Source organism: Buteo buteo, chromosome 27 (assembly GCF_964188355.1).
Source record: "Buteo buteo chromosome 27, bButBut1.hap1.1, whole genome shotgun sequence".
Classification (NCBI taxonomy): Eukaryota; Metazoa; Chordata; class Aves; order Accipitriformes; family Accipitridae; genus Buteo; species Buteo buteo.
Genome location: NC_134197.1, coordinates 9,265,414 through 9,284,831, shown reverse-complemented (window position 1 = coordinate 9,284,831; position 19,418 = coordinate 9,265,414). Strand labels below are relative to the sequence as shown.

Sequence of the window (19,418 nt, the reverse complement as noted above, 5' to 3'; positions counted from 1 at the left end):
AATACCAGTCTGGGATTCTGCCAACTACTGACATCAGTGTCTTTTCTGTGTTTAACAATGAACACTTGAAAGATACTTTGAAAAGCAGTCTTTTAAGTGTCCAGCCATGATATTCAAAGCTGTCTAAAGATTTTGATGGAAATTCAAATTCTGAAAAAGTTTTGAAATGCACAATCCAGAAGTACCAGCTGTTGCACAGCTTGAAAGAACAGGAGGAAGATGAGCAGTGACATTAATTTTCTTATACTTCACCTTAAGTCAGGGGTTTACTAGGATTTTCTTCCAAGGAAGTTTAATGGAAGAAGCACTTTCAGTTTAGAGCTTTAAAATTCTCTGAGTAGGTCTAGGCACCATACTGTATTTTAAAGATTCTCCCCCCCCCCTCCCCCCCCCAATATCTTTGCTCTCTGGAAGTATAAAAGGATCTTGCACAAATCTTTTAACAAAAATTTGTAGAAGCTCATGTGCCTGATGCTGGGAATTGTCTGCAGTTACCTGAGTATCTTTAGAAACAGGCAGATGCCTAGTCTCACTTGGGTTAAGCTCAATTACTCCCACTGAGACCAATAATGCTGTGTTACTTTACACTAGTTACTCTTATGCCTGATATGAGTTCAAACCACTGTAAACAAGGCACCTCCATTCTCTGATGAATTCACTAAAAGTATACACAGGTTTGCTATTTCCATTCAGTAAGGTATTCTCTTGTAATAAAAAGTGTGGCAGCCTTGAAGTTATTTTTTTTATGTTTGCAAGCTTAAGTTTCTTGAGAAAAATTATTCCTCCAGAGGCAATTAATATTCTCAGATGAGTTTTTATTTTTATCTACTCTGCTGGTGGCTGGAACAGCAATTTCTCAGAGCCTAAAGACCTGTAAAGCCAGAGAAACAGCTGATCCCTGCACTGGTTACTGAGGATATGTGTCAACACTTCTGATTAATCAGTGCATAAGAGTATGTAAATGTTATTTTTCTCACTTAATCCATAGAAGCAAATAGAATCATCTTAAATCCATCTGAAAGACTGCATGTTTTTCTCTTAAATTTGGAGTGGATGATGCAGTGGATGAGTTGTTCATCAGCTTCGCTGGTGGAGCTCACATGAGGCCTGGTCACTCCCTCCTCCACGTAATTTGATTCACTCTCTTGTTCCTTCAGCTCTCGCTATAACTGTTCCCCAGCATAGAAGCACTCGGTGATTTGGAAAACTGGGCACATGCTTAAATGTCCAGACATAGATCTAGGTCTCTTAGCTCATCCAACTCCACTTAACTCCAGTTAACCTGAAGTGGCTCCTGATTTAAAAATGTTGTCATGCATCTAATTTTGCATCCACTGAAAGTAAGAGGGTGACTTGTCATTAACTTCAGGAAAAGCTGAACCTGTTCTTAAACAGGTTCATTGAAGAGTGACAGTCCACTGCTAAGACAACAGTTCATAGCCTGGAGACCTAACAGATAGTTCTGTTTGGAAGAGGGTGGTATCTAATATGATCTCATCAGGTGAGTCTGCTTGGAAGGGATTGCATAGTAAGGCATTCTGCCCTTGGCTTTGCATTTAAGGAGGTGTAAGGGCATTTGTGTTGGCCAGAGAACATGATAACCCAGTTCTACAAAACAGCTTTGGGTCGTGTTATGTTAGCCACATTTCGCTTGGTTTATCAGGAGCAGGTTCAGACTTCTTTACATGCGTTTTGATGTACTTTCTAGAATCTTGTGATAATTATTTCATCTTTAAAGTTCCTACTGCTTCTGTGCTACCATTCAATTCATCCTTAGTCCTTAATGTGAAGGATTGGTAGAGGTAATTGGAAAGCCCATGTTTCTTAACAGTAGCAAAATACTGAAGGCTAGAAAAGATGTCTGTGTGAAATCAAGGTTGCATCAGGTGTTGTTGTTGGACCATATATATTTCCTGTTCCTCTTTTTCTTCACTCTGAACATACCAGTTTCTCTTTGGCTCCAAGCCCCTTCTGTCAGTCTTTTCATGGCCAGAATAAGGGAGTAGGGATCATAATTTTGGGGCAGTGCCTACACAGTGAAAAACACAGTAGATACTCTGAGCCTTGGCACGTTGGGATACTACATTTGTATCCTGTGCTCTGACTTTAAGTTCTAGAAAAAGACAAGTATATGTGGGAGAATAACCGGTATAACTGCTGGTTGGGTAGGAAATGACCGAGAGTTGTTGCACTGACTATGTATTAAGACCTTGAGTGTGTCTCAGATCATTTATGATTGTCTGTAGTGAGTGAAGATGTCTGTGGCCAGCTGTTCCTACAGTGCCATAAGAAAGAAGGCCAGAACACTTGGGTCTGCAAGACTGCAGACATCTACAGGACACCTGCACTGGTAGTCAAGTACAAGTTAAAATCTCTGAAGTTGAGGGAACAAGTATAAAAACATGGTGCACAAGGAAGAAGTTGAGATTTCAAATACTCTTTAATTTGGGGGTATTTTTAAGTATGAAACAATCCCTTAATAGTTAATGAAAGTTGTTACTGATATTTTTTGACAAACTGACATTTATTATGAGCATTTAATGGGTTTCTGCTTTTCTGGATAAAGACTAAACACGGTGTGAGTGTGCAAGACTGTAGTTCAATTCATTAGAAGCTGTGCATGCACATCCAGGAGGAAAATCTCTCCCTCAAAGATTAAATGAGGACATGGGCAAATGTCTTAGAATTTAATTTAAGTTTAGGTCTAAGAAGAAAAATGAAAAGCTTAGTAATGTCTTAATTATAACAGTATCTTGGAATTTAATTTTTTTTCTTCAGAGATACTTTCTTTTTAATTGGATTATCTGTGTAGATGGAGGAATGTAACTATTTAATATTTTTCTTTGCCTCCTTTCAGCAGCATTTTCTGATTATTGTGTAACACAGCTGATGCATTAGGTAGCATATTGTAATGATCATTGGTCTTGACAACAAGTATTTATTCCCAATTGAGGCTGTGGTACTGGAATTAAGTAAAATTACTGGCATAAGTGTATACAGTGAAATTTTGGGGTTTGGGTTTTGTGAAAATGTAGAGGATGTAACAAGAGTAATACCAGCATTTTAGAGGCTGTAGTCATACCTGCTCCAGAAACAACTGGCACAGGGTAGTTCTGTGACAGTACATCTCTTGTCCTGGTTTGAACTAAAAAGGCACTGCAATGATTAGGAGGTATCTGTGAGTTCACTCTGAGTTGAGACTGTTGCTAGAACCCACCAGGCAGATTGGAGGCTGTTAAACAGCAGAATGTAAGGCTGTAATGACTTGTAGATGCAAGTCGGTGAATGATACGTTGGCTCTTGCCACAGCCTTACACATAGGAGAAGATGATAGAAGGGTTTCTCCTCTAATTCGGGTTCTTGACAGCAATGAATCCAGTGTTGAGTGGATAAGGACCAAAGCTTTCTTGCTTAAAGGACTCCTTTCTCACTGTGACATGCACGTGCATGGAAACACACACAGATATCCACCCTCGGTGTGCAGCTGTGTCTTCACATTCTTCCCCAACAGCTTCTCACCTGGTAATCTGGTCCAGCAGGAAAGGGTCTGAAGAATGGATAGTGTTCTAATCCAATGGACAGGATGTTGTTTGCTCTGACATCTGTCTTTGCAATGATTATGTCTTTGTGATTTTCATATTGGTCTCCTAGCTTATCCCAGATTGGCAGGAGTTTTCTGCAGTCTTAGGACCAAGGGCCTTCTGCAAATTTAAAAATAAAAGTAGAAGGATACAGTCTAGCAGAAGAGCATGTGCTGGTGCAATCACTGGGACCCATTTAGCCCTTAAAGTTAACAGGGTTTTGGATTTCAGTTGTGGTCAGTCTCTACTTGAATTTAACAAGGTTTCATGTAGCAATAACTAGCTATTCACTAATGCATTTGTGATAGCAGTGCTGGTTTAGCTCTGTTTAGCCTTTTATGACTATAACAAACACACATCACTTGTCATATGACTTTGCTGGAGAGGCATGCCAGATAACCAGTGCCACCCAAGTAAGGCTTGCATCATCCCCATGGTGAAATACTTGCCAGAAGCACAAAATGCTTTCTGCATACTAAAATCAACTCTTTTCATAAACTATGCTATATTTACGCTAAAAGGAGGAGTTTGAGGTATGGTGGTGTTTTAACTCTGAGTGCTGTGCTCATGCAGGTTAGCAAAAAGGCAAACTGCTGAGAACCCAGTATCCCCTTAAATAGCATACAACACGGTTGTAATCCTTCAGTCATGAGAGCAATGCTCATATTCAGTTTAAATGGAACTGAAATTTCTGGGGCACTTTCCTGAATACACTACATCCCATTTATCAGCCTTTCATTTCAAGAGGACTTGGTTCAATTCCTGCTTAGATCAGTTTGATCATGATACTGAAATGTAAAAATGACTTGTGAGAATGAAATGGCTGCAGCCAACAAGGAGGATTGCAGGACTGTACTACCTTTAAGAATTTCTGGAATTCAGGGCAGTACGCCTAGTTGTCTATATTTATGTTAATGCTGCATGTTTGCTCTACTGAAGTAACTACGGCACAAACTAATGCCTGCTGGCTGGTACAGGGATTGGGTTGTGGTTTCATGCTGGGAAGAGTCAAGCAGGAAAACCACTTCCCTTGCAGACAAAGGAGAAAAAAAGGAGTTACAATTTGCTAAACCACAACTCCTCTCTGGGATTTAATTCTAGAGCATTATAACCAGACAACCTCACTTAACTCTCCCTCCGTCCTTGGAAGACAGCCTGACTCATACTGTACAGCAGTCTCTGATGTTCCATTGTACAACATGATGTTCTAGTGTCATTTCAACACTAAGATTTGTTTGATACAACCTTGACAAATATTTACTTAAGGGATCAGTGTTATTCAGTGCAACACTAAGTCAGCAAAGGTATCACAGTGTTTCCATAGATATGACACATTTTTATTCAATGCTTTCATCAGACAACAAAAGTTCATTAAGCTTGGCTTCTGTAAAGTGCAAAGATTAGCTTGGTATCAGCTTTTGTTTTTCACTTCCAATTGATCATGTTAAAGCAATTTAAAATCTGAATACAACAATAACACTTACAAAACATAACAAACACAGTCATGATCTTATTGAAGACAGTCCTGTTGAAATGCTTCCCAACAAGCACTTTAACAGGCATCTTGTCCCAGTCCTCTGGAATTTCTTCACTAGAGACATGTAGCTAAGCAGAAACAGAAACACTGCTGTGAAAGTGCAGAGAGCATTGAGAAACTGTACTCCAGCTCAAGTTAATGTGAGACCAATGGACATTTCTCTACCTAATGTACACTGTTACTGTGTGTTATTTTTTATATCTCTATAGCCTAGCCAGCCTTCCTGTGCTACCACCTTCTCTCCCTTCAGCGGGGAGCTGGGGTCTTGCGTCGTTGGTAATCGGAATTACTTGTCCCTCTCTTGAATACAGACTCCATAGTAGATTGTCTGAAAATGACCCTTTGGAACACATTTGCATTCATTTTCTTGAATTCTTGTTGCCCAATGTTCAGAAGGTAGACTACTGAAAAGCTTACCTATGTTGGGCAGTGATATAAAACACACAAGAAAGTGTGCATTGCTGCTTAAATCTCTGCCTTCACCACCAGTCACAGTCCCCATGTGACTCCTACAATTTACAGTATATTAGCTGGTAATTTCTTTTCTTTTACACCACAGCGCAGTCGTAGAAAAGCACACATTCCCCATGGAAGCTATCCCCTGGTGGGAGTGTGCCACTCAAGCAGATCTTGGTGGAGAAGAGGCAACATCTCCACCTCTTCTGTCCTTCTGCCCCCCTCCAACATTGAAATCAGGATCTACTACTTGGATCTCTATAAATTCTGCCTGCTGTCAGAGTGACTACTTCATCTTTTCTCCTTGTGATGGAAACAAGTAAGTCACCCTGAAGAGCACTGAATAAGCAAAACACTTTAATGTATTTTTCACGTGAGTGTGGAGGATGATGCCTCATTATGACAACAAATACTGTATTTACCATTGGGAGTGATCTCCCCTGTGAAAATTCACTCTGCTAAACAACAAATACCAAATCTTATTCCACTCTGAAGCTGTCAATTTTCTATTTACTGGACTTTTCTGTAACCTCAAAATCCATTGCAATCATTGTTTGCATCTCTCCCAACTAAGGGAGTGAAACATCTCCATTATAGTATTTGAAAGATTGAGGCATAGGGATTTTTTAAACCATTAAAATACATCAGCTGAAGTAACTGAAATATTGGGCCATAAATGATTTATCCAGTTTTTGCATAGGAGGACTGGAGAACTTGGTAGTCCACCTCAGTTGTTAAATACAGAGGAATGCTCTGTCAACAACTGTAGATGAATGCATTAGAGCGAGAGTAAATTAATAAACTGATGATTGGAACAGCACACTGTTATAATTAAAAAAGGATGTTTTGCAAATTTGTTAGTGTTTTAGCTGGTGTAGTAGAGGGGCATCTCATTAGTAATGGACATACCTTTGCTTTTCCAGTTAGGTAGCTCTGGCAAAATTCTTTTAGATTCTCCACAGTCACCTCATCTGCAGGCATTTTGTACTTTGCATCGCTTGTCAAATTTAGGATTCTCATAGCAGGAACATCAACCTCCCTGATGCGAAAATACTCAAAACCTCATCTATGCCTTGTTTCATTAGTATCAACCAAGACAAACGTTATCTGGGAATAGAGAGTCATGCATGTGGTTGAGTCTTCCAGCTTTGGTTTAGCCATTTTAGAGAAACAGACCATGGAGCTTGGCAGTGGGTTAGGATCTAACCTTAAATGCAAGGGATTGCGTAGAACCTTTTTTTGGTCTCAGTCCAACAACCAGCAGCTCTGTGGACGTTATCGTACCTTGATCCTAGTTAATAAGAAATGCTAAAGCAGCTAAAAGGAGTGGAGCTTTTCCCTCTGTCCTGTCACAGTGGTTTGCTATCACCTGTTTCAGTAACACCTCTAAATTACCCCTCAAAGCTCTTATTGTTCTTCCTAATAAATCTTAACAGGACAAAATAGCTGAAACACCTATAAGCCGTATGTCTTTACCAATACTAATGTGTGATATGTTATTACACGATGACTTTCCATTCTTCAGTGTCTCATGTACTTAGAGCAGGAGTAGCACCATAGTGACTGACAATGGCACACTGAAATACTTTTGTATATGGCTGCCTATACCTGTTTATATACATGCAAACACATGTGCTGCAAGTAAGGCTATGCAGATGCCTTGCAATATTTCTCGGGTTTTGTAGCTGGTTCCAGCTCTTGGTTCAGGCAATACTCTGAGATCCTTATGGCATTTCCTGCCGGTGGCAGAAATTGCTAGAACCTTGCTAAAACTATTTTTGGTTGGAAGTTGCTCCTAGAAAGTCACATGTAAAATCAGTAACAGTTTTATCGGAGCAGCTGGAATTAGTGTTAGTTTGTGTGATCTTTGTGTTTTAAAGACTCAATTTCAAGTGAAGTTTATTTTTCAGCTTGTGTCCTTAACAAATCCATAGAACGGTTACTGAAACTGTTTTTAAATTGTTTGGTAGACTTAGAAGATGGACTGACAGCAGTGTACTTTTACCAGTAACATTGGTGAGCGTTTTTTCCGTTGATCTCCTGGCATTCATATTTGCAAAGCAGGACTCAGCATTACAAACCTTTCCTCTAAATTCCGCAGCAGCAGACTTGTAGTTTTCATAAATCACATTGAATGTCTCCAAGTTCGCTGGGGTGAACAGCAGGATGTGATTTTCAACAGGGACATCAAAAATCTTCACAGATGTCGGGGAAACAAAAGATTCAACATCTGTTCCACTCTTTGTAAGCAGAACAGTGAATCAAATGCTCAGCGTATCAGTATCATTCAGTTCTGCTATTGCAAATTTTACTTTTTAAGACTCAGTTCCCAATCATTTCCATAACTGTTGGATTTTTTTCATTGTTTTAAAGAAGATAAAGTAAGAAGACTCATCAGCAGCTGAATGTTTTCTCTGTTCCAGGAAAAGCCTCATCTTTATTCATAGGTTTTTTATTCAGAAGGGACTGTTGCGATCCTCTTGTCTGACCTCCTGTATTACACACACTGAAGAATTAATGCTAAAGATGTGCTGAAAGTAGAAGGTGGTGTTACCCAGGGCGGCCCAACTGCAGCAGCTGCAGGAGCTGGACCTGGTTGGGGTCCTTCCTTCACTTCGGGGTGGTATCAGCAGCTTACATCTTCCCTGCACAGAGCTACCCTTTTTCTCATGCCACCCCATGACGAGCAGCAATGAGGTGTCCCCCAGGCAAGCAGGTATTTTCATGTCTTTCCCTTCCTACCTGCACTAGCAACAGTTATTGCTGGTTTCTTTCTTCCTTGCCTTGGCCCAGAGGACCCAGTTGCTGCACGGGAGTAGAGGGGTTGGAGCCAGGATTAGGGACTGACCTTCCAACCTCCCACCCCACCTAGTTGCTGCAGAAGCACCCAGGCCTTTGTGTTGGCTCCACAGGAGAGCGGTGTTTGCGTGTTCAGGCAGGTTCACTGTTTGGCCAGCTGTTCCCGGTCTCCTAAGAAACATCTTGCCAGAGGGAAGCCTCCTTTGGCCTGGATTAGACCGAGAGCTGCCTGTTGGGTTCTCCTGGTGTTTCTAGATGTGTTTAGGGCAGGCCTAGTCAAACAAGGAAACAACGCAGAATAGCTCCCTAGGTCTCTTGCTGCATGGGTTCCTGTCTTTTTCCTGTGGCATTTGCTAATACAGTGAAATAGGCATACCGCAAGATTACATTCAGTGATCAAATCCAAGGTAAAGGTTTTGATTAGCCTCATTAGATCTAGTTTGTTCTGTCTGCCATCTTCAAGCACTCCATTATGCGCAGGTTCTCCCTTGGACAACTAGTGAAGTTTGTGAGGTTGTTGGCCTTGTCAACTATAGGAACAAAGAGACTGTCTTTACTCTAAAATGTTGTTCTCAGCTTTGCTGTTTTATGATCCTCAGTAGCTGAAATTCGGTAACTTGTAAAATAAATGTCACAGCTAGATTACAGAACAAGATTATAGCTAAAAATTCAAGGTACAACTGACAGTTTTAACTTGCTCAGTAATCTTAGCATACTGAAAGATCTTTTCTGTACCTATACACACTATCTGTGACACGCTCACTCAGGACGTCCTTGGTCTGACTACTTCATAGCCTAAATGTTAGTGCTACTTCTGTGTAGTTTTGTTCTTGTTGTTGGCCACTTCTTCTGTTGTGGATTGGAAGAAAAGAAGATTCCTGGCCAAAAGCAATGCAAAGGGAGAGAGGTGAACGTCTGCAAAACTCACTGAACCTGACAGCACATGTTGATTAGAACATGGGTTGGAAAATAAAGCTATTTTATCCAGATCCTGAAGTATAAATTAGGACCCTGAATGTAGGCAGCCAAATTGAAAATATCAGTTGTCCAAAGGTTGCTGTTTGCCTCCTACTTGTCTCTCTTGTCTGTAAATGTGGTATTTTTTGTGTTAAGGTGTTTGAATTTCAACTAGGAAATTACTTAACCTGAAAAATCCCCAAATTGCCTTTCCATAGCCCAAAGCTGCTAGTGCAGCTCACTGCACCTTGCCTGCTAGGCTTTTGTACTCCTACCTTCTTAAACACAACAAGAGTATTCTTTTGGATGCTGTAGTTAGCATGGATGTCCTTGCTGGCTCTCATCCTGAAAGGCATCTCTGGCACATCCCTTGCTGTTGCACACTGTCATTGTGAAGTTCCTAGTCCCAGAAAGAGTATTTATTAAGACTGTGTCCTGTATCCTGCTAGGATGTGTAGGAGTGAGAGCTACAGGTGAGGCAGGCCCCTAAAGTCTTGTGAGGTAGACAGGACAGTGCAACTGTAAAGTGGGTATAGTTTGCCATGATCACCTCCAGGGGGAGATCTTCACAAGAGGGGAGATCCTAGGAGTGCTGTGACACTGCTAGTGCATTCACCTTTCCAGCTAGTGTCAGCTGGCCTGGGTCAGTATGGATGGTACATGGTCCTCTATGTCCTTCCTGCGCTAATCTCATCTGCCCTGCACTCCCCTGGCATTTCCATGCTCTGCAAAGACTTCTGCAGATGGGGAAGGATCATGCCCACAGCTGCTCCCCTGCCCTAGCTCATCTGCACAGCCGACAGCATGTGATAGATTAGAGAGGAGGGCTCTCTGCTTGCAAGAGGACCTGACTGATGTGTTTGGTGCTTTGACTGAGTGCACTTCAAGGCAGGGACCTTGACTCCTACATCTGTCAAATAGTCACTGTGCTGTCCACCCTCAAACTAATAGTAAATAAACATGATGAAAGGCAACAGTGCTTCCAGATTTGATTTAATCAGACAATTATTTCATGCTAGATGAATGGTAATTTATATGCTGAGACCTCCCAACACATCCTGGCACTCACATTTGTGAGCAATCTGTGACTAATAGAAGGCCAAATACAGCTCTTTATTTACTTGGACACTATTTTGTTGGCTTCCACCCATTAAATTTCTGACATGCCCTAGCTCATGCTCATCTATTGTCATTTCAGCCCCCGAGTGAAATCACGAAGTCCAAACACATCTACAGGGAATATCTGCTATCAGTGTGGCTCAGGGAACTCTCCAGCATAACTGTGACAGCAACGGCTTCTCAATCTGGCCAAGCACTGGAAAACTGCCTTCCTTCATAAATGGCTGCAAGCAGATTGCTGCAAAGCAAAATTCTGGGCACTCTGAGCATTTTCACAGTTTGTCCTATTATGCTATATGTGTTGACCAACTCTGTTACTATGGGGCATTATGGTAATGAATCCAGTTTTCCACATCCATAAAACCTGGAGTATCCACTGTAGCCAGCATGTTTGGGACCTTATCAGTTCAGGGATGAGTCCAGACACTGTGCTTTTAACTGAGCAGAGAGATACCAGAATAAAAGTCTCTTTAGTCAGAGAAAATCCTTGACTGAATGTTTCAGATATTAAAGATTTCAAGGACACATTGAAAAAGCAGGAAAAAATATGCCTCTTTTACTGACTTCTGATTGCATGCCTTGACAGCTAAAAGTTATTTTGCACTATTTGACTATTGTTCTCTATCATTCAGCCCCAAATCCTAAGAACCTTATTCTGCTCTGGAAACTAGTAGGAATTTGCTTGAGAAAGGACTACATGAGTTGGATCATAAACAGTATAATATTTTATGACTTCCTATCCATGCAGATTTCTTAGCTGGCAGGAGCTTAAAACCACACTTAGCGTGATATTCATGGAACTGTGCTCTGCCCCCCTGAGTTTCACTGAAGTTGTTTAAATCATCAAATGGAAACATGAAGAAAAGGCACTCCAGTATATTAGACAATATTTACTACCTTTTTATGGGCTTAAGCAGGAAGGGAACATTCCTTCACCAGAACAGCCTGCAACTATTTATGATTTTACACCACGTTTGAATAGAAGTGCAGTGATAAGGTAACCCTAGATTTTTAGATCAGTTACAACTCTGGGCAGGGATTACAACTTTTTGCATTTGAAGACTCCAATAGCAGTACAACCCGCACCACCAATGGGTTAATTCTCTCCAAAGAAAATCATGTTGTTAAGTAAGGATAGGTAGGTCAATAGTTCTGCCCTCTTCCCACCAGCCACCAAATTTGGGATGGTGTGGCAGAAGCCCTTTCTCTGAGGATACAGGAAAGTCTGCTGTGACGAGGGCTGTGCAAACACTGCTGTAGCATCATGCTTTCAGAAGCTGCTCTCAGAGTGGTAGGTCTCTGTGCTTGGGTACCTATTCAGGAAAAGTGGTGTCCCGTGAGATGTTCTTATCTCTGCCTGGGTTGCTTATCTAGAAGTGTGAAAAAGTAGATAGAAACAATTAAATCTTTAAAAAATGCAGAGAAAACGGAGGGCCTGGGCTTTTCAGGCAAGTTCTAGGTCTTTTGGATGTGTGGGATTTGGTGGTGATAGCAAGCACTATATACTAAAGTTGGAACTTTTGGAACAGAAACCACCCTTTTGAGTTTTCCAGTGAATTGCCTTAAAGCCAATCACTGCCAAATCATCAGCATTTATGATGGCTTCAGCCTGATCAGCAGAGTTGATTAAAACAGTGCTAGGTCCTGTTGTTCTTTTCACCCATGTAATAAAGACTGAGGCCTGTCTGACTCCTGTGGAAGGAAAAGAGCATTAAGATGACCATCAAAATGAATGACAGAAATTTCTGTGTAATCAGGATAGAGGCAGTGGAGGTGCAGAAGAATGCTGAATACAAATGGACTTGGGCTCCTTAGGACTGAGGTCAAAGCTAATTCAAAATGGGCTTGGGGCATCCAAATTCAACCTCAGGTTCTAGTCATCATTTAAACTATTGCTGACTCTAGAAGATCAATGGTGGATCAGTACTGTGTTTTCTGGCACCTCTGCAAATGGCTTTATGTCCAATTAACTGCTTAATCACATATGGAGAATAGAGATGAGGAAATTCAGACAAGTAGAAAACCTGTCCTGCAACATTTCATGTGTCCCAAAATCACAGTAAGCTATAAAGAGCTATCGACCTGAGGTTTAATCCAAAATGACTTCAAACCAATTGCAGATTTTATTGAACTGTCTGTTCAATTAAATTCAGTGTCAAAATTGTTCCTTTGGTGCTGCAGAAGGGATCTGATAGACACAGAGACATGTTAAAATTCCTCTGTGGTGCTGCAGAAGGGATCTGATAGACACAGAGACATGTTAAAATTCCTCTGTGGTGCTGCAGCTTCACTGTTGAGTTAGGACATAAGAAACAAAGCTGAAGTGTCAAAGTTGTCCTTTAATTCTGGATTGTTCCATGTTTTGGGTTCCAAATTACTGCTACCATTTTAACTGAGATTACAGTCAGTCTGTTTATTTGGTAAATTCTCTTCAAGCTTTCAGGAGTTTTAGGAATCTTGAGTCTCTTTAAAAAAAAAAAATTCTAGCTATCGTGTTCAGAGGAATTGGAGACACAAATTGAGGCTCAGGAGATGAAAATCTTAGCTGTAAAGTAGCTGTTTCATCTCTGTATGACATCCTTGTTGGACGAGAGCAAGAGTCCAACAAAGGGTTAATGAAAATTATGTATGAAAAAGTCTGTATGCTGTGAAGTGCTAGAGTCAAGATGTACAGTACAAGTAGATTATCAAAGATGCAAGTCCTGGTACTGTGCATTTTAGCAATATGACAAGATCAAAATTGAGTCAGACCATTTTACTGCCATCAAGTCATTTTGCAGCAGGCTGCACTGCAACTAGCTTAAAATACTATTTTTTTAAGGTGAAGCAGGCAGGGATCTGCTCTGGAGTGTATAGGCTGCAGAGCAAAGCACAGAGCAGTATCTAGTGGCCACATGATGCTTGACTTCTGCTGTCTAAATGTAGAATTGAGGTCTTGCAGCTTATGTCAGCGATATAACCCCTCAGCATGTTTTTCATGTGGTTAATCTTTCTATTGGGTTGCTTTAAACAGCCTATGTAGCTTGTTTCCACTGGCCAAATTCTGGCCTTGGAGTTGGCCTTGGCCTAGGATTTGGCTTTCATGCTATGTCTGTTGCCAGGACAACCATTCAAAAATTCCCTCTGCTATAAAATACTTGAGTTAATTTCTTGATTTAAGTGAGGTCTGCAGTTTCTTTTGTGGTATGAAGTATATACCAAGTTCTGTCTGAGAAGTCACTGGATGGTCACGGTGCGTTTTCAGTTGCCAGTTCTCAATGGTTTAAGAGTCATACAGAGTAGGTGAGATTTTACTAGTTGTTGTACATAAGCATTTACCAGTCAACAAAATGTAATTTAAGTCATCATTGGTGGTACATGTGCTTTGAATGGTTGATACTATCTTGTACAAATCACAGAGCAGAAGCCAGTTGCCTAACTTCTTGCGTCTTGCTAGTGTGTCTTAAATAGCAGCTCTCTGCTGAAGGGTAACTGTGCGTGTTGTGTTGTGATACTCTGTGTTCACTGGTTCTTGCAAGCATACCTGTCAAATAGGTTTACCGGTTTAAAAAAGGGTTTCTTGTCAATGCTATAGATTTAATCAGAGACTGAAGGTAGGTTCTTTTGCTCTCATGTATCAGCACCTCTAATAAAAGTTAAGTATGGCAAATCACGCTTTCAGTGGTATTTGTGCAGAAGCTGCTGTTCACACAAGTCTAGATGGTGGGAACTTGGTAAGAAATTCAATAGCAAGGAGGAGCAAGTTACTAAAAATACTGAAGATCAGCTTGCAGCAGCAGCAGCCACAGGAGGCTCAGCAGTTAAAGAAATCAGAGCACTGGGTTGTCTACAGGCTCAGGAGGCAAACTTTAGGATCCTTTATTTTGTTGGTTGTATGAAACTTGTGACTCAACTGTATCTGCTCAGAGTACACTAACAGATGCCTGGCTAAGTCATGCAGTTTTTGTCAACTCTTTAAAAGTTCATTTTAGGCAAAAAAAAAAAAAAACCTTTCTTGTATATACTTTCAGTTAAAGAAAAACTCTAATAAGGCCTGGATTTCCCAGGACTGCTCAGGTCAGTCCCGTTCCAATATTGTTGTCTTTTCTTAATAACTTTCTGTAAAAGATTTCAAACTATTCCATGGTTTTTCTTAGCCACATATGAGCTCCCTCTGATGGCTAAATTGCAAAATTCTTTTCCTGGGCTTAGGAAGTATACCTGTATATTAAGGAACCTAGTGATTTCACAGAGTATTGCTCCAGCCTCCTTCTGTAGGCACACTGCCCGTGGGAATTGCAGTGAACTAGAAGTGCAAATGGAGCATGTTCGGGACCAAATTCTTGTTCGATGTAACTAATTTATTTATGTTTATTGTAGTAAATGGGAGTAAGTCATCTTGTTGAGGTGATTCTCTGTGCTTGGTGGAGTTAGGTCAGCAATTAATTTGGCTGTGTGAACTAAACATAGAGAAGCATATTCAGTTATACACTTGGAAGATTAATAAAAATCCAAGTTCTTGTATTGGTACAGAGATAATTGTATATTTAAAACCATGGGCAAAACCAGTTCGCTACCTTGCATATTCTTTTTCCAAGCATCTATATTTTTCTTAGCAGCAAAATAGATAGGTACATCCTGTTATTACATATCATTATCTTATCAGTGCATAAGACAGTTTACCTTTGCAGTCTATGGGATCTCCCCTGCTGCTATCCACAAAAGATTTCACAGTAGGAAACTCTCGAATATTAAATTCTTTTCTTAAATCATGTTGGTGTGTGACAACAATTTTGCCAAACTGGATTCTTGGAGCGTCTTTTTTAAGCTGTCGTGCAGCCTCAGCAAATTCTTCAGACAGGTTCTGAGATAGCTGAGATAAAGAAACATCTGGAAAGGGTCAACCAAAGGCAAATGGTTTACATAGACTGCAGCGTGAAGCTTTCTAGTGGAGGTGGTTGTGTCAAGTAGTAGCTGGAAGGGTTGAATAAGGTCTTTTATGACTCAGAAATAAATGAGAAATTATCTTTACATTTTACTACTTTGTATTGATGCTGATTGTTCACCACTCCACATGTCCTTGGACTAGTCACTGTGAACAACTAGTAAGCTTGCAGTAGTCTTCTGTTGGAAAGAAACAACGTGGAATTAAAAAGTAGATTGACTGACTGGCTATGCTGGTATGAGTTAAAGGGAAGTCATGGGTAGAGTTAGATACTACTCAGATTAGGACTCTTTGGTAAGATATCATTTTTGTAAGCACTTCACTGAGGCAGACCTTTGTAATGCAGAAACTACTTTTCCAGATGAGATACAGAGGAGGGAAGGAGAGCAGCAGAGTATGGTCTTCTAGAGACTGGCGATGTATTTCTGCATACCGTGCTGTCTGCCAGACCTTCTCTAGCACAAATGGCAGTTGTGTGTTTGGAGGAAGGAGAAGGGCTGTCCTAGCCTGGGCCTTGGAGGTGTAAGTTATATTAATATGAAAAAAGGACAAGAGAAAGAAACTAGTCACACGTTGGCTGCTCTGTATTCAAAGTCAAATAAGAGGTAGAGGCTTGGAGCTTTACAATTTTGCAACTTGGGTTGAAAAGAATTTTACTTTCTTTTGCTAAAATTGAGATACCCTATCTTGTTAAATTTCTTTTATTATAAAGAGCAAAACCTTTCTCTTTAGATTTTGCACAGAAAATTTTTAGTTTCATCAATGTACTTTTCAAATAAGAACATATGTAAAACAGCCAGTTAATCTTGGTTTGATACATTTATGTGTGTTCTTGTGTGTGTGTATGTATACTTACACAAGCACACACACATGCCCCAGAGCATAAATCTAACAAAGTAACTTTCTTTTTGTTCTTCAACAAAGTTACAAATGCACTTCTCTACAGCCTACCTGGTGAAGACATTGCCCAACATAACCAAAAAGTGAATGAACATTTCTGTATGAGTTTTAATAAATGAAAGATAAAACCATTAACCTAACTCAGTGCCGACTTGCATTTCTTGCATTATTCATCATGGTCCTTGCTCTGAATCCCAGCCATCAATCATTTTCTTCCACCTAACTGCTACGGCAAGGAGTGTGAAGAGTAGCATTAAATAATGTTATTTTCTCAAAATGTTAACGCGATAGGCCCTTCCAAATTCTGTCACATATAAACCCATCTTGGCTTAGCCTCACAGAAACCCTGGCACTGGGACAGCTGCTCCAGCTGCTAATATGCCAAAGGGGGTTCTTGTTAGTAGAACAAAACTTAGTGTCTATTCGGGGGCACTCAGATACCATGGTGATGAATAGAAGGTGCTTCTCTAAAGAAAGTAAATGAGCCTTAAGGCATCAGTCCAAAGCAAATTGTGTTCTAATTGCCTGTAAAATTACTGTTTCATTAAATAAATTAATTTTGATTTTACAGAGAGATTTTCGAAGAGATTTTATCCTAACTTCAATTTCCTTTTTCCAAATCATAAAAATGGTGTTACAACCCTTTTCCCCAACAAGTTTGTAATGTGTTATCTCCTAGCACAAAAAAAAATGGAGTAGTATCTCCAGTTGTATCTTGGTATGCTCTAGAGGTAACTGCAGAAAACCATGATACCTATTAGAAGTTCTGACCTGTCAACATAAGAAATAGCATGTCTACCCTCTAAAAATACTGCTGCTTCTAGGGACACCGTGTGTCGAGCCTTTATGAAATATCTTTGCTTAAAATGATTGCAAAGATAGGCAGACTTTTAAATAAAACATGGGGTACTTGCTATGCAATTTAAGAGTGCTGATAGACAATGACTGCATGTGGCAGGGTTAGCCCGGAACAGTTCAACCGACCAAGTTATTGGGCTTTCCAAGAGGAAAAGCTCTGGACAGAGTGCTGTTGAATAAGGACCAGGAAGCCACATAGCAATTAAGGATCTAGCACCTTCTAGCTAATTCCAAGGCAATGTTTTACACCAGAGGCAATTTCAATATAATGACTTTTTCCTAATAACCTAAGGTTGCACAGCTGTTTTACCACAGCTGGGAATTTGGAAGATCCAATGCTTATTGCATAATGAAATGTGACTCTCTTGGGAAGGGGCAGAAGAAATTGTTGGTGAAGTCCAGACACAGAAGCTGAAGCCACTTAGGGGCTTCCCAAATATACAGGGAATAATAAGCTTTATGGACATTAGACACGTATGTAGATTGTCTGGGGGGTTTTAGGATCCATTTTTCTCTGAAATATTTCAATTCCAAACAGATATTTTAAGAATGATCTCTTATCACTGAATAACCTGAATAGGCAGAGTTGCAGGTAACTAGTAATATAACTAGCATGCTTAGATAATGAGAGCTGGTAGAGTTAGTAGCTCCTGGCTGGAGCTGGGAAAAGTGCGTGATTCCATCCCATAAAAAGTAATCACTGCACTCAGAGACCAGGAGAAATCTGAGTACCACTAACCTGGTAACTGTGAGACCGAAGTTCAGTGAGTGAACAACCTTCTTCATCAGACAGATAAAAACTGTTTCCTTGACTACCCAGAAAGCATGTGGAAACATCCATCATGCACCTTTCCCCTGCTTGCCTGAGTGATTAGACTCCTCTTCAGCTTTCTATCAATCCCTTTTCATTCCACTCATTCTCTGTTTGCCTCCCAGGTGCTTTATTTTTCAAGTCGCTTAAGTGTGGCAGGAAATCATCACTCCTTTTATTTGGAGCCTTTTCTTCAGTTTTGTTTTGCTTCCTCTGGTTTAGATTTTTATTGACACCAATCGCTTCAGGCATTGGGGTGAGGAAGCAGCTGCTGAGGCTAACACAGCGTCACAGGCGCCAGGCTCTAGGAGAGCGGTACAAGGGCAGACACATATGAGAGGTAACAGAGTTGGTGACAAGGTCACTAGGGAAGACACGCGTGGGTGGTGGGCTTACACAGGGTTATATGCCTGTGCAAACCAGTGTGCAGTGCCACAGCTGCCAGAAGCGAGAGGCCCTTCAAAGGCCATCAACTCAGGAGCAGCATTGTATTAACAAGGGGAGAACGTCTTCGTTATCAGTAGTTTTAGTTGTGTTGTAAGTAAAAAGGATAATTTAAGGCTTTGTTGAGGTTTTAAAATTTTTTTCCTAGATAGTGTTTTTGACCTGTCTTTTGGAAGTAACACTGAATTCCCTCCCACCCCATGTCATTGCTGTTTTGTGAGGTATCCTTTTCAAAACAGATGTGAACCTCCAAAGGAGCATCTTAACAGATTGCCACCATTTGATCATGGGAATATCCTGAAAATAAATTATCCAGCATCTGAGAACAACTCAAGCTCTTTGGCTCAGATGTGGGAAGAATTAAAAAGGGCCACAGAGCTAGGAGTTAAAAGAACCTGTGTGGTGTCCTCTTGAATTTCTACTCTTCCTTTTCTTTTTGAGAACAATTGAACTGCAAACAGTCACCTTTTTAAATCACTTGTGGGGGGAAACTGTAGCACCATTTCTGCAGCCACTTTGCTCAGACAGTATTGGCATTTTGTCTTTGTGAGGAGAAGGCCCCACAGTGAAGAACAACATTGCGTATTTCAGCACCTTCCATGACGACTAAAGCTTCCCTTATTTTAGGAACTGATGTAAGAATGCCTCCCTCTAAAGGTCATGTAGAGCAAATCTTATGCACACCCTCATTCCCCAAAGGAAGAGTGTTGGTTGTGGGAGGATTGCCACATTTTCCATTTTATGAGCTATAATAAAGTCTATGTATTTGAGGATTTAAATGCATTTTTATATCTTAGCTGTCTCATATATCAGCAACTCAAATTTTGTCACATTTGTTTTCCATGGGCAGCCAGCGAACTAGGTTAACGTGGAATCATGTGTACATTGAAAATGATGCCTGACAAACTGAAAGGGAAAACAGATTTTAAATCAGACTGTCAAAAATGCTGATTTTTATAGCTCGAGCCGCTAGCAGTCTTGTTCTAGGCAATGTAAAACATTTTGTGAGAAACCAGTCCTACCCTTCTGAAG

The 19,418-nt window shown here is 40.5% G+C and overlaps 1 protein-coding gene across 1 annotated transcript; it reads right to left on the bottom strand.

Annotated features, from left to right (window-relative positions):
• Positions 1–1,882: 1,882 nt before the first annotated feature.
• On the bottom strand, positions 1,883–16,337 carry PDILT (protein disulfide isomerase like, testis expressed). The gene is given in 8 exon segments (XM_075058283.1): positions 1,883–2,029; positions 3,520–3,701; positions 5,066–5,186; positions 6,484–6,681; positions 7,656–7,814; positions 12,011–12,141; positions 15,112–15,318; positions 16,325–16,337. Coding segments are annotated over 8 exon segments (1,158 nt in total).
• Positions 16,338–19,418: the final 3,081 nt, after the last annotated feature.